Source organism: Fulmarus glacialis, unplaced genomic scaffold (genome assembly GCF_000690835.1).
Source record: "Fulmarus glacialis isolate BGI_N327 unplaced genomic scaffold, ASM69083v1 scaffold11891, whole genome shotgun sequence".
In the NCBI taxonomy this organism is placed as follows: domain Eukaryota; kingdom Metazoa; phylum Chordata; class Aves; order Procellariiformes; family Procellariidae; genus Fulmarus; species Fulmarus glacialis.
The window spans coordinates 18,553-34,341 of record NW_009192181.1 but is presented as its reverse complement, the minus strand read 5'-3'; the positions used below and the strand labels follow the sequence as shown (position 1 = coordinate 34,341).

Sequence of the window (15,789 nt, the reverse complement as noted above, 5' to 3'; positions counted from 1 at the left end):
GCTGAAACCTTAGGAATAAAACCTAATTCCTTAAGAGACCTCTATTTGGTATTGTAAAGGAGATTAAGACTTACTGTGAGATTTGATCTCTGGTCATCCGAAATAATCACACTGTCCACCACATTAAAATTTCTACCAACTGTAGTAATTTTGCGACCACCACTGTAAAAAAAAAAAGGGGGGGGGGAAGGGAGATTAATATTATCTGTTTTCCCACAGGTAAGTCCTGCATTAAGGCTTCAGCTTGAATAAACTACCCAGGTGCATTTTGCTTTGGTAGCAGCCAATATAATAAAGTCAAACTGCAGGACAAGATAATTTGAGCTATAACTGTGTACTTCCTGTATTCCTGTACTCCCATTCTTTCTTCGTAATGTAATGGTAAATGCTTTTGCTGCCGCCAGACCAAATGTCTTGTAGCATACACATGCATACTCGTTTTCAGGGACTCTCCATCTTGTTTTCTATTCATGCAGCCAAAGAACTAGACCGTGACTTAATATTCTGTCTTGAAGACATGGTATTTCACTGCCCCAGAGCAGCCCCGCCTGTGCTTAATTCTTGCCTTCTTCAGGACAAACCGATGGTGCCAAGCACCTCACAGGAAACATTCTCGGCAGTGTTCAGACCATCTGTCTCAACACACACAATGGTGCTTATGTCTGAGGGCTCTGGCTCGCAATCTCTGCTGAACACAGTTGGAGTGGTTTAAGGTATTATTAATTTCCAGCTGCCTGAGCTGCCCATCACCTGGAGATGAGAGCATGTGTCCTAGCTGCTCAGCTGCTGCAGCTGCCAGCCCAACTTATTACCTCAAAGCCACACTTGCCAGTGCTTGATGCCAAGATATCAGATTAAGAACGTGAAAGTGGGCAAAAACTGTGCAGGCAGAGGGACAGGTGGAAAGCTGTGCCTGAGAATATCTTAAAACCACCCTGTAAGTCTTTCACCGGAGCTGTGAGTATCCCGCAGAACGCAGCAGAGGCTTGAAAAGAGCTCTTTTGGCTTTAGGGAGCCCGGTCCCAAAGCAAGTCTGTGCGTATCACTGCAGAGGTGATTATTTTCACTTCATTTCCAATTTGCTGATACTTTATACCATTTCAGAGGTGAAGGGTATATTAGTATCAAGAAATCAAAGTTAACTGGAGTTTGAATTTATGCGTGCTACCCATATTTTGGATTTCGCTTTAGCACGAAGAGACTGTTTTTGACTTCTACAAAGGAGACTTGCGGTGGGCAGGAAGGAGTTTACAGAATCCTGCAGAATACAGAATCTTGCAGCTATCATGACCCTATTTGTATGTTAAATGTTAAATCAGTTCACCCGCGTAAATTCATCCTCCACAACAGGTTACAGCAGTCATCCAAGTTTACATCAGCTGCAGTGTGGCCAAGGAAGGAGGCTCATATCAGCTCAGTGGGACTACATTTTAATAAATACGTAAGAAGTATAAGAAGACAAATTTACCTGATCCAGGAGGTATTTGGTGTGATTCCAAAACATGATGGCAGTGAAACATAATGTAGAGTCATTGGTGGTGAACATTTTTTCCCGTTAGCCTGTATACATATACTTTTGGCCTCTTTACGTGTTGGTGGGAGAGCAAATGTCATTTGTGTATCGTTTAGCACATTTCTAACTTTAATGCTGGAGGAGAAAGAAAACAGTCAGATGCTGAAACACAGATGCCACTATGCCACTCATTGGTGTTACTACACAAAGCCCATAACCTAAAGCAAAGGATGAGGAGAGAAAAGGAATGAATCTCTCTTTGAGCTGCCAGATGGAGGTGGAAAGAGAGAGCAGGGACTTGAAAAGACAAAGTAGGGCATCTTTTGAATGAAGTTGCTATGTGTCACAATAATCACAGAAGACGGTACAGATATTGGTTTTAGGGCCTTGGGATGAGGCTATGTAATGCAATGTGTGATTTTGCTGTGTAAACTGTGTACTTTGCTGTGTACTTCTCTGCGCTACCAACACATTCGCTAGTCAAGAATGAGAATCTTCAGTTTCCTTTTCTTTCTTCTTTTTTTCTCTCTTCCCCCTCCTTTCTCCCTTTCTTTCCTTCCTCCCTTTCTCTAGTTCCTCTTTGTCTCTACTTCCTCTCTCTCCCTCTTTTCCCTTTCTCCATCCTTCTCTCCTTTTGTTTTCTGTCCCCAAGAAATTCATGGTTGAACTGAAAATTGAACCGTACTATATGAATACTTTTTCAAGTGCTAGCTATGTAAAATGGGCTTGGTAATCATAGGCAGCCATTGCAGCTGCACCTGAAAATGACTGATTCAGAATAAGATAGCCTAATTATCTAGGGGGTTACACTCTGCAATCATCAACAGAGAAAAGTACACGCTGTTGCATGAGATGCCCTTCCCTGGCATGGTGTCTGTGCTTTCACAAGCACAATCCTAGAATATATGGGGGATATTTTGAAGCAGAGGAGAGTCAAACAAAATCTGAGGCTTTCCTGTGACGTAACTTCTTGTTGCCTGCTGCAAGGCACAGAAGGCCACAGGTACAGAACAGCCATAACTACTGCTGAGAGCTGCCCACTTACTCACCCATCCCTTGTATTGTACCCAAACACCAAATTCATTTCCAACCTTCAGGAATTTAAAGTGGAAGTATAACTAAAGGAGTGCAGAGCATCCCTGCCTCTGCTGAGGAAAGGCCCATGACAACTGTTCACACAACTGTATTGCTAGGGCAAAATGGGCATAATTTTCACCATGCAAAGTAAACAGTATTATTTTTCAGAGCTTAACTCACATGTCTGGTTTACAGCCAGTGATTCCAGTCAGTATCAGTTTAATGCCTGATGCACGTGTAAAGTTTTCTCCTTTGACTGTTATTTCACTTTTGCCTAATGTAGAAATCCACAAAGGTTCAATGGAATGAATGCTGATATGCTATTAGAAAACAAAGCAAAGCAAAATCTGGTTATAAAAAGGGCAGGCAGTTAAACAACAGCTGCAAAAACAACCACCACTCAGGAATGTGGGTTTTATAGCACTGCGATACATTTTTCTTATTAATTTCAAATCTTGTTAAGCTTGATCCTGGGAAGTAGTCAATCACAACTTATTTATAAGCCAACTATTTTTACCTACATATTTTATATTTCGATTTAGCTCATAACACAGTTGTCCAAAGGAATCACAATCTGACATACTGGAAGGTAAGTATCATAAAAACCCAGCTTGAAATGATATACTTTGTGCGACCACTGAAGAACTAAGAAAAAACGCAAGACAAAACCCATGGTGCTGTCACTATGAGAGATCAGAGAAACAAATGAAGGCATCTCTCAAGACCTGAAAAGGGGAAGCAGGGTCAAATCCTAGAATGAAAAGTCGAGAAAGAGCCGCAGAATTAGCTTTACTAGAAAGTTTTTTCAAAGTCATACATAGAGCTAAAGGTACAACACAACTGCGGGGATTTTTTGGTATCCCATTTTGATGCTAAGAAGTTTACAAATCTATTTTCCAGCGTTTAAGAATAATCCTCGTTTGCTCTGATGCTGTCACAGTCTTGCACAAATGTGGCCAATTTTTAAACTGTGCTTTTCTTTGTGTATCTTTATATTTACTTATTCTAACTTACTAACACTACCAAGCAAGAAGAAAGATTTTTTTCCCTAGTGTATTTACTTGATACATTCGACAGCATCTCATGTTTAATCAGTTTTGCTGCTTCCCCAGTTTTATAATCACACAGACGACAAACTGAAAACATTCAAAAAACCAGGAAAAAACGCATGTGAAACCACAAACTGTTTGGGACCTTCTCAGGCAAATGATTTCTAGCATGCTTTTAGGTTGCCTATAATACCAGTTTAAAGTGAGTTTTTAGAGTATTGTGATTATCCTGATTTCTGCTGTGCACCTGTGGACATAATCCACTGGGCAGTTCAGCCTTCCCGACCCTAAGAAGGGTGCTGGTGCAAAACCTCTAGGAAAGTCCTTGCCACAGGGTTTTTCTCCCTGCTAATCTTTTCATCTACCCAGAGCAGCACCACACCTTCGGGCTGGTGGCCTGAGGGGACCACGGGGGTCACATTGCCATCCACTGCAAACACAGCATTTACCCATTTCAGAAAGGTCCCCGGCACATTGTCCCCACATGCTACCATGGCTCGCTGAACGCCAGAGCACTCCGGAGCAAATGTGAGACCTGTCACAACTGATCGAAAGCTGTGACTTGTGCCTTAGGAAAGGGCAAGAGAGTGCAAAGGCTGGGGCTAGAGGGCCTGCAAAAGGGCCTCCAAGATGACCTCTGGTATGGATAATGGAGGAGGGCAAAGGAAACCCCTGACAAACAGCCTGAGGGGGAAAATTCACTCCCACCCTGACCTGGGGATCAATTTAACCCTTAGTATGCGAGCAGGACAACTGAAGAAATCTGAGAGATTAAAGCCAGCGAAGCACCAGAACTTTTCTCCACCCGCGTCCCATCCCTCTGCTTGTGCCCAGCCTCCAGCGCACTAAGGAGAGTCAATATCTCACACAATCCAGAGGCCAAATACCACAGAAAGGAGTAAAACGCTGCTTTGGGGCTCTCGCTGGTAACCAGCAGGGAGCCCTGAAGCACAGGAATAACACAGTATAACACAAAGACACGGAGATCCGCCAAGATCTGTGAGCCCCGGTGAGGGAAGCGCCAGGCATCCCCTGCCCAGGGGTGCGGCAGGACGCTGCGGCGCTTCATGGCTCCCGCTGGTCTCTCTGCACACCATGGGGTGCCTCAGCTTAGCTTGCCTTGTTTCTTCCCTTACACCAAGAAGAAATCGCAGGAAGAATGGTTCACTCTGGAAGTTTCAGTCCCCCTGAATTCATGCCTTCCCTGTGGCTACACAACATGGACTCCCTCGCCCTTGGACTCATGGCGTCAGCACAGTCACTCGCAGCGCTGAGGCAAGCTGGCCTTGGCTATTCAAGAGCCTGCTTCCCGGCCGGACCGCTGTGGTCTGCGACACTTTCTTCAGCAGCAAATGAAACTGTGAATTTCCTCACTGAATGCGGGAGGGACCAAGCGTCCTCACTGGGGTCTGCGGTGCTTGTTTCCCCAGCGCCAGAGAGCCACTGACCTTCCAGTTGCTGCGTGGCAGGGGGAGAGACGCTTGGCAGCAAGAGGGAAGGGAGACAGCAGAGAGGCAGAAGGATATTTATAAAAATCACTAGTTGTGAGGCACATGATGAAAGCAGTGTAAACACACAGAGAGACATACAGAAAGCGTGCGCCAGGTCCTCAGGTAATGTAAATCAGCACAGCCCTGTCAACTTCAATAGAGCTCCACATTTCTGAGCTGCAGCCCCCCGACCCCGTCCCCTGGACAGCCTAACGCTTCCCTGGGGCTGTGTAAACAGTGCCAGCCACATCCTCAGAGGTGTGGTTAGCACAGCTGCAGGTCGCAGCGAGATATCTGGCAGGAGCCCGGGTTAAGCAGCCTCTGCCACCCCGGGGGAGCTCGTCCAGGCTCTGGCACAGCCCCTCCTGTGGTGCTAGCACGGGGCCCCGAGGCCATGTGAAGAACTGGATTGGGGAACTGGCTCAGATGAAAAATAACCTGCTGAAAGACAACGCTTATTCCCAGCCAAATCAGTTCCCCAGCCAAGCGTACTCGTGCAACCACTCTAACTGCCGCTCTGGCGCAGGGAGGGGGAAGGTGCATGCATGGAAACCAGCAGCTGGAGACAGGAGGAGGGCTGGGGCTGCCACTGAGAAAAAAAGTATATTAATCTAAGTGCTCGGGTGGGGTTGTGGGAAAACACAAATTGTCTTTCTCAGCTCTCCAGTATGTTCTCCTTAAAGCACCAGCAGTCAAAGGAGAGCAGGATTTCAAATGCAATTTCAAGCCCTCTGAATGGATCAATCACTTCTAAATAAACATCTGCCTTTGGACTGCCTCTAGTGCTTTCACTGCCTTGTCCATCACTGTCTTTCCAAAATAAGGCATGTGGAAGAAAGCCATCTCCCAGGCAATTCCAACTATTTACCAATGTCAAATTAATGCACTTGGAAGCAGAGCAAAGAAGAATTTCCTCTGTTCTTTCATCAGCCGTAATGCTTTATATGCAGACCAAATCCAGAATATTAATGCTCAGAAGCACAAGTATTACAATCCCACTCGTCTCTGTGAAAAACAAAATGGATTTTGTGATTTTGTTTAAGAAACCTCAGCTGAACAGCTGAGGGGTACCTGAAAGAGGTAACTCCTGTTTTCACAGGTGAAAGTTTGGGTAGTTCTAACCAAACATTTAGAGATAAGAACACAGTTGCTATTTATACTAACCATGCTATCACGCACAGAAAAGCAGAAACCAAAAAGTGTAGGCAGCGAATCTCTATGTACTTACTCATCAGTCAAATTTCTCTTCACTACTCATTTCTTTCCTAACACCTGCATGTCATAAGCAACCACTGATGACAAGATCGCTCAGTTTTATAAGAAAACAAAACCATTTTGGCACCATAAAGAATGAAGGGATAACCTCGTGGTTAAAGGGCTACGAAGCAAATCGTATAGACTGTATGCTCACATACACTTTATACGATTTCAATAGAGAACTCAACAACCAGATTCAGAAAGTACTTTGGCACCAGCGACACTCCTTCCTTTCCAGTGACCAGCTTGAGTGGGATGGATGGAGAGTAGCTCCATCTCCAGTTCTGCCTGGAAGCAAGGAAAATTTTTCTGGAAGCGTGAACCAGGGATTTACTAACACCCAGGGATTTCAGTTCCTGGATGCATCCTCTAGTCACTGGTCTGTTATGCAGAAACTGGGTGGCACGTCCTCCCCTTCCTTCTGCTCCTCTGGCAGCTATGTTTCAAGAAAAGCTGTGATCTGGCTGCATAAAATGAGGAAGAGGTTTGAGACTCTGAAACCTAGTTTCACAGAGCTGTCTGTGACAGCAGAACTCAAACATGCATTTAAGTCTAGGTAAGAGATTAAGTCTGAAATGTTCTCCTTTGTTTTTTTTTTTGTTATTGGTCAGCTTACACGACCCAGCCCTCAGCACGCTGGCTCCTGTGGATTGCCTAAATACAGCATACAGGGACTTTGGCATTTAAAGCAATATCGTAAGTACTGCATCTAGAGGCAGGCACATGACTATTGCAGTTCACTGTCTCAATGCCTGGATCTGAAACACAAATCTTTGTCGGTACCTTTAAGTACCAACAAAGCACTAAGAAAAAATAGTATCAGTCCAAGTTCTGCATTACCCTTCTATGTAACCAACTGACTGCCTCCTCATCCATATCTCTATTCTTCCTGCAAAGTGCTCTCATTTTAAATAAATTTCTCCCCCAACCCACAGAACCTCAATAATGCTGATCTTAAAATGCTAACTAACCTCTGTTTTCTGTGCAGTGGCGATCCCCTTGGAAGCAGTTGCATTACAACTATCCTGAAAAAAAATCAGCATGTCAGGACAAGGAAGAGACAGATTGCTGCTTAGATGTAAAAAATACAAGGAAAAGGCATCACAGGGGATTCCAGTCCTCCCCAACAAACTTCACCTGGCAGGTGGTGGCAGGAGAGACACGCATCCATTTACAGCTGGCACACTCACCCTTGTGTATACATCGTGAGCAGCTGGTAACACAGAAAACAGAGTTTTTGTAAGACACAGGAACTCAATCTAGATTCAGCCATGAATGTGAAATTTCAAGTGACAGAAAAAAGCACAAGAGAACAACCTGGCAAACATGTAATGAAATGCGTAAAACACATAACCTGCATTTACCCTCCAAGCCTATTGTTCTGTTGTGCTTATTCTGAGGACAAATCTAGTATGAAATACAATCTGTGCTGAGATGCTGAGAGTCATAAATTTCCAAAAAGCATGAAGCAGACGGAACACTTTGGGTTTCATTTTGCTGTGGTTTTCTCCAGTACGTAAGTGGCCAATTAGTACTTTTTAACCAGAAAAGGGCAGAAAACCATCACTGATTCTTTCACAGCTTGCCTGAACTTCTGTTCCGTGTGTACAGTGCTAGCAGGTATTGCTAGTTTGCTATGGCCTTCCCCTAGCAAAAAATATGCCTGTTGGAGACTAGTTTGTCCCTATCTTGCTTTGTGATGCATCTACCAGCATGGAGGAGAGCCAAGAGCAGCACAGGCCCTCTCCACGCATGCTGAGAAATGCTCTGATTTAGAGAGTTCCTTCCCTGTGTTGCTCCAGGCACAGGGAAGTGATGTGCCACTTCCCAAAAAGCAGGAGTTCAACTTCACCCCAGGTGCCTATGAGTTAGCCTCTTTGTATAGGGGAGGAGCGTTTTGAACAGGAACACTGTAGTTACCTACAGCATATGTTAGCCAGATCTTTCTAAGTTTTAACAACCACGTATCATAAAGGGTTAGGCCACGTACTGGGCACAAATGCTTTCTACTGCAAGCTCTCAACAAAGAGTGTGGCTCTGAAAAATAGTATGTACAGAGCAATAGGTATTCATTACTCCTATTAGCAGATTAGATGTTACTTTCTCGTTTAATTGTATTCATGTTACGTATGGACCATATTTAAATTGCATCTGGCTCTATTAAAAAACCAGCTCCATAAAGTGACTTTTACAGAATCTCTCGACTCCTCTGATCTAGGTCTTATCCTAAGTACCAGGGGCCCACCTTTTTCACAAGGACAAAAAGGATTTTAATGTCATTGGGACATCCTTTATTTATCTCTTCAGCCACTTGTCATAAATTCAGTCATTGTAATGACTCTCCTACAGCTAGCTGCCAGGGTCCCATTAAATAAAAGAGTCATCACAAGAAGCAGCTTTCTAAGGACAATAAAAAAAGAGGAGAAGGAGGAAATGGGCCAAGAAAACAGATTTTACTATATTCAGCGAAATGTTATTTCCTTAATAAATACCAAAAAAAAAAAAGATCATACTTCAGCCCCCCTCCCCGCACACACACATAAACACCTCAATGAACTTCAATAGGAACAAGGCTCTTACTTTTTCAACCGAAATGTTTGTGTGATATTCCAAGAGCTTGAGGACAGCGATGCTTCGAGAACTAGACAATCTGGAAAAATGTGACTGTTAGACATATGCCGGACATTACAAGAAATAACTGTAAAAAAATAATTGAGTTGAAAGCTCATGTGCCTTCAGCTGTGCTCTACATGGTATGCACCTTTTCTCATACATTCACTCACACTTTTGATAAAAATAACTAGATTTTGTCCTTCCATAGCACCCTTCAGCTGAGTTATTCCAAGACTTCATACACACTCATTAATTAAGCTTGATGCCACCACCGTATGACATACAAAAGTAACGTTATTGTCAGGATACAGATACAATGCTACCATGGAGCAGTGGTGCAAAACCATCTCCTGAAGAGCACACAGTAGTATACTGTGGCACAGCCAGAAACTGAATTCAAGCCTTCCAACACAACAGACTGTTCTAATGCAAGAGACCCCAACATACCACACTTCTCTCTCTCTCTGTCTCAGAGACTTGGTTTCAGAGTCTTCTTTTGTAATCTATGCAGTAGCAATTTTCATCCTATTTAAATCTTTTATGATTGCACGAGTCAATTTGCCATTATTTCAGCTAGCAATTACTATACCGACAATTCACTGACAGCTGTGGAATGAAAGAGTATCTTCTCCCACGAGCAGAATACCACATTGAAAAATACAGTTAGATACATACCACTTAAGCCATGGTCCCTTTCATCTGTGTGCCTGCAGATGTGTACGTCTGTGAAATGAACGACTGTCTGAGATCAAATGAAACCCATGTGTGCAGACTTTTCTGGCTTCTCTATGCTAGGAAGTAGATAGCTTTTTAATCTGGGAAAGTTACACAGATTTAAAGTATACCTACCTTGCAAAGGTAGAGAAAGCTTTGTCTTTATCACAGGCTGGCTTGTTCAGATGAAAACCAGCTTTGGCTACATCTACATTGTTAGATCAGAAGTACCTCCTAGCTTCACACGTCAGCGTGGCACTTGGGTGCTCACTGCAAAGGTCACCTGCACTGGTTAGAAACAGCCCTTGGGACTGTTCCTATGCTTAAATACCTTACTAAATGGATAGCAAAGAGTCTGATTTTTAAAGGTGTTTTAATGCTTGAAGATGTGGATTAGCACACATAGATGTTCTGAAATCCTTCACCAAGCACCTATTTGCATCTCCAGAAATCTACGTATCTGCAGCAATCTGATATGTTGGGCACAGAATTGCCTAAATCACTTGCCTAGGTCATTATATGAGAAAGGTCTCAAGCCATGAGCTACTGAAAAATAGTATTTTACTAGGAGTAGTAAGTAAAAGTAAGGAATTTATCTGCTTCTGGCAGAGCTTGTCTTCTCTCTTAAGTTTGTATAAATACTTTAAAAACAACACTGTCAAATACAGTTTCCTGATTTTGTCTGTGTTGAAATTAATGGAACCTATTATTTTCTGTACGGCCTGGGCTTTCAAAATGCACCAGACTGCACTGAGTAGCAGGTATTTTCAAAATGTTCTTTTCCAGAAATGATACCTGAAGGAGTTTTGCAAGAGGATTTTCTTGTGAGACTGAGGTCACTTTACATGAGGTACCATAAATAGTCAATGTAACTTCCACACTTGCATTACCCACTAACATATGTCAGCTCGTAGGAGCATGTGAGTGGCAGCGGGCACAAGCTAAGCTCACAGCCTTCTGGTTAACACTGTCAAAGGGCTCATCTTTGGCACAAAGCACAGGCAAGGCAAGCTGGCTTCCGTAACACTGTATTCTGAAAACCTGCTAACGGAGTAAGAGAAAGCCTTAGTCCTGGAAGAGAGTACAAAACAATGTACTCAATAATTATAAGAAAACATGGCTTTTGGGACTGGGTCAATAAAGGACTTTTTTTTCTTCTCTAATGCATTTGCCCCTCTTAAAAATCCACTAATAGTGTTTACTGAAGACAGCTTAATAGACCAGAATATTTATGGATATCACCCTAGCTGTCACCTGCTAGTGACAAAGTCTTTTCTTCTCAATTCCCAAATCAATATTGGACAGGAACTTGACACAACAGTTGTATGATGCCAGAGGAGCTTTTCCCATACAAAGGCCATAGGATGAGCTCCTGAGATCCCAATATTCTAAGGAACTTCCTTCAGAGGCAAGGGTCCCTGAGAGAGAGAGCTCTTTGCAGCACTGAGCTCTTCAGAACAAAATGTCATTGTAAGTTCTGGTTAACATTTCATTCCTCTTCCTACACAAAGGTATTATAAGAGAAGCAGATTCATGCAGAGTATTACATGTCTTTTGGCTATATTATCTAGGAAAAGATAAAGGCAGGCATTTATCTGAATTTTCTGCTTCCTCTTCAAGTCACTTAAGAGCACATGGTATCCTTGAGCTTGCTATCTTTGTCCCTCAGTTTAGATTAAAACTCTCTTTTGTATTCTAACATAAGCAACTTTAAAAAGGTACAAGGTCAACCTGTATTAAAAAAGCTTTGTGCTTCTATACAGACCCTTGAAGCAATGTAAGGGGAACGTTTTCCTCCTATTAGTCAAATAAGACTCTACTGTGGATTATCATCTGATCTTTGAAACCAAAGCCTAGGGAACAGCTCAAAAGTCTAGACATTGAGTAATTTACCACCTCATTCTAAAACTTGTAGTTGCCCATAAGATGCACAAAACAGATCACATGCATCATGCGTCCAATACAAATGGCTCAGTCTCTAATTCTGAGAACTACTGGTGAACAAAGTAGTGTAAGAATTATTGCAAAATGATTCAACCAATAATTCAGAAAGATGAATGAAAGCAAGTCAAAAAGATATACCAGCCTGAAACATGTATTTTTCTGCTAATCTGCTATGTGGGACAATCACTTTCTCACAAGTGTCTAAGTTAGGTTGAAACAATTAATTGAATGTTAAGATTATTTATTGTACAGACATCCATAGTCAGATTCTCCTCTCATTTATGCTAGTACAGTTTCTTGCAAAAACAAATTCTCTTTGCAGATGAGAGAAGGGTTAAGGTGGGTTAATTTGTCAAGGCAGAGCACTGGGCCAACACTGCTTCCATAGCTCCAACCAGCTTGATTGTCACTGCAGCTATCTTAAGTTTCCTTAGACAGCGATTAATGGCACCATGTAAATATACTCCTAATGCTAAAACACTGCACTGCTATAGGCTGAACTGAAGAAGCTGCTTCTAGCCATAGGTCAACATGTTTTATTACTTCTAGAAAGGATTCCATATTAACAAATCTTTAATTATCAATAATAGTGTGAGTATACTCAAATCACAAAACATGAATTTTTTTTTTCAACAACATTTAATAAAAAACATTACCTACTCTCGCACTCCTTAGGCCTGTATTTATACTCAGTTCTTCTCAGTAATAAAGGACAGTGAATAAGCATTAAATACATGTAATAGTAAAACATACCATTATCAGTTATCACCAGAGTGGTTAGATTGCAGAAACAGGATGAGTTTTTCAGCACTACATTTTCATAAAATATTTCAACCGGTTTTACAATTTTTATCATACAGGAAGTAAGGATTTTTCTTACACTTGCAGCCACAGCAACCTATAAAACAATAAAAACAAGAACACAACAGATTTCTTGTAATACTTGTTAAGTCATCACCTTGTCTTTACAGAAAACTACAAACTATGAAATGTAAAAAATGAAAATTTTTGTGACAGAAGCAGACAATTCACTAGGTAGCCTCTCAAAGGAGAGAGCCTCTCCCAACTGAAGCAGCAATACAGAAAGAGTCCTGAAAGCAATAGCATTGCTTACTTCCAGAAGTTAAATGGATCTGTAAGGTATGTCAGGGGAGCAATCTGGAATAATTTTGCATTTTAAAACAAGAATTTTGCTGTAACAGTGTATATGCTGTTATAGTCCTTTAAAAATATTTGAGCAAGAATGTACAAATCCTCACAGAGAGACAACGTTTGCATCTGTAATCAAAGTGCACTTAATTATGAAACAGAATTTGTCTTGTAATGAATTATCCTTTGTTTCTGGCTGAGAGCACTTTACAAATATGATCACATTAGTGCATTCAATCAGGAACCCAGAAACAATAGCATGCAGATTAAGTGGCCAGTCACAATACTTGATAATCAAATACTCAAGGCTGTGTGTGCTGTGAACAGATACTGAGTAAACACTAATATCATACACTTAAAGACGCATTTGTGTTAGCATATGTGTCCCAGTGAATGTTTTGTAACTTGTTACAAAGCTCAGAACTTACATAATGCACTTGATATATAGTCACTGGAAATATTAAAATAGCTGATAAACTGATATAACGGAAATGTTGCCTTTGTCAGCATAGTGAATTTTTGACTCAACATCATGAAGTACAGCTTCAGGATACATTTTATAGGAGAGGAAAAGAACATCTATCTTATTGACACATTCAACTTACTGGGATTTCCAATACATTTGCCAATTGTTGAGATAAGAGGCACTAATATATGGAACATGGTGACAAAAGAAAGGAAGCTGCAATAAGCGACAAAATGACACATTTTAAGTCACAATAAACAAACACGCATAAAACTGGGTGTACATACCTGATTTTTGGCAGGGAAACTTAGCAGGATTTTCAGATCTTTATCAGGTGCATGTGTAATGTTATACCAACCCTTTATGCTGTTTGAACGTGTACAATTTTCTTTTAATGTGCACCTAAAAGTATACATAAAATTACACTAGCCTCCTTATCATGGCTTTGACTTCAGACACTGTACTTCAACTTATTTAATGTAATTGACTTTTTACAGGAACACTATTGATTTTTTACAGGAATATGGTTATAACTGCAAAAAGCTTCAGGAAAACAATCAGTAAAATCTTCTGCTTATCAAAGTAAATTACAATGCATTGATATATGCTCTAGGGTCCTCATTAAGTCAATGGGACTCAAGCAAATATTAGATGCTTGGCCAGTAACAGTGGACTTGGTAGCCTGGGATAAAATTCATCACCTCCAACTTGGTTGCTCCGTTGTACAGTTCTAGATCTGACACCCCAGTTCCCTCTACACTCAATGGGAAGAAATATTCTCTTTCAGGGTGCAATTCACCTAACCTATTTTAGACATTCATACAAAAGTGAAATTAATCACCCTATAGAAGCTGCTCTTTCTCTCCAAAGAGTATAAGAGGAGATGGGGGTGAGGCTCAGATGTAGAGCTATGCTACAAATGTGTATAGTTGATGAGATACATCCTCCTTCCTAATCTTCTCTGTCATCCACTGATGTGAATGGTAATCTTTCCCTTTTATGTCAGTGCACTTGGTTAAAAACAATGGGTTTGAAAAGGTAGTTCTTGAAAAGGTAGATTGCTCTGTCTTCAAGAAAAAAATCAATTTCAGAAGTAGGATGGCACAAAGTAAATAAAAATGTTATACATGCCAAACTGTAGAAACAGAAACTACACAACAGAAAATTAAGGAAGAATGAGGAAAACCTGTACTACAAGTACTACAAAGATTACACGTATTAAAAACGTGATAAGAAAAAGAGAACACAGGCATACAAATTAGATGGACAATCACTGAGTTTGAAAGGTGAATCCTTAAAATACTGTCTGCTGTGAACAGTTAATGAACAACCCATAGACTAACTCCAAGTAATTTCATATAGCTAGCAATTAAAGACAAGTGCTAACTGCATATATCTTAATATTTTAATATTAAGATTGAATATTTATAAATAAATGTAACATGTGATAACGGTTTAGTAATACTACTTTTCTACCAAACATAGAAGCATGTATAGCTTCAATCATGTGATCAGTGACATGTGCCTTAATGAACTATTCCTTCGCTAAAAACTAGAAATGAATACATATTTGCAAAGCATGGGCCTTTTTCATGACAAGCTCACTGTATAAACGTATTTTACAAACAATGTGCTTTCTCTCCAGAAGGAATAACACAAGAATGACTTTCAGGAAAAATATCCACCACTTTCCAAAATGCCCGAAATAACCCCATAAACCATAGAAACTATAAAGCCATCTTCGCTGTAGATGAAGACGTTGGCAACTGGAATGCAGTTAAGCACTAGGTCACTTCCTTTGTGGTCTAACTCAGGAAACTGAGTTCCTGCTGCACAAGAACCTAGTGGGGCTTTGCATCTGAATACATTCAGATCATAACTATACTGCAAGGAATTGGGACTATGCCTGACATATTTCAAACTGTCTGAACTAGGACAAATTTCAGTCTCATTTATATCTCTCTTCACCTTACTGAGATCACAAAGGTCCATTAGCACCACAGTTTTAGAACCACAGAGGATGGGATCTGTCATCAACAGAAGTGCATAAACCTGATGCTCAGATATGTACAGGCAGATAACTTTCACTGGCAATGATGCATGGGAGAGAGACATCCTATATTTTCTGACAGGCTGAGGATGTTGAAGACGCAAGGCAACACACTTGCAATACTTGGCAGTAAATAAGTGTATGCATTTCAGTGACACTAATATTAAAATATTAAAAAAGAAAACTGTTTATAAAGCTGAATATTTAAAACTGTCCTAGGACAAAGTTATTTGCCTTCTTAGACTGCTTGAGGAACATAAGCAGTGAACTTGTTTCCCTCATCTACAATGAAGAATCTAAGAGTTTAATGGCAAAAAAAATAATGTCACTTAGGACCCAGGGTCATGCTTGTCTTCATGCCAGGAAAAATGTCTTTTGTTGCTCTAAAAGCTGACCTTTAACATTCAAACAATGTGCTATGGAAAACGGTCACTTTGTAGGAAGCAGTCGCAAAGGGGGAGGTGAGC

The 15,789-nt window shown here is 41.1% G+C and overlaps 1 protein-coding gene across 1 annotated transcript in view; it reads right to left on the bottom strand.

Moving 5' to 3' along the window:
* The window catches only part of PLXNC1 (plexin C1), a 69,056-nt gene that overhangs the window by 34,762 nt on the left and 18,505 nt on the right, over positions 1-15,789 (bottom strand). The window contains exons 5-10 of the mRNA XM_009586965.1: positions 13,560-13,674; positions 12,411-12,555; positions 4,005-4,207; positions 2,771-2,910; positions 1,469-1,648; positions 61-162 (exon numbers count right to left, since the gene is read on the bottom strand). Of these exons, the coding sequence (XP_009585260.1) occupies positions 61-162; positions 1,469-1,648; positions 2,771-2,910; positions 4,005-4,207; positions 12,411-12,555; positions 13,560-13,674 (885 nt within the window). The remainder of the gene's footprint in view (positions 1-60; positions 163-1,468; positions 1,649-2,770; positions 2,911-4,004; positions 4,208-12,410; positions 12,556-13,559; positions 13,675-15,789) is intronic.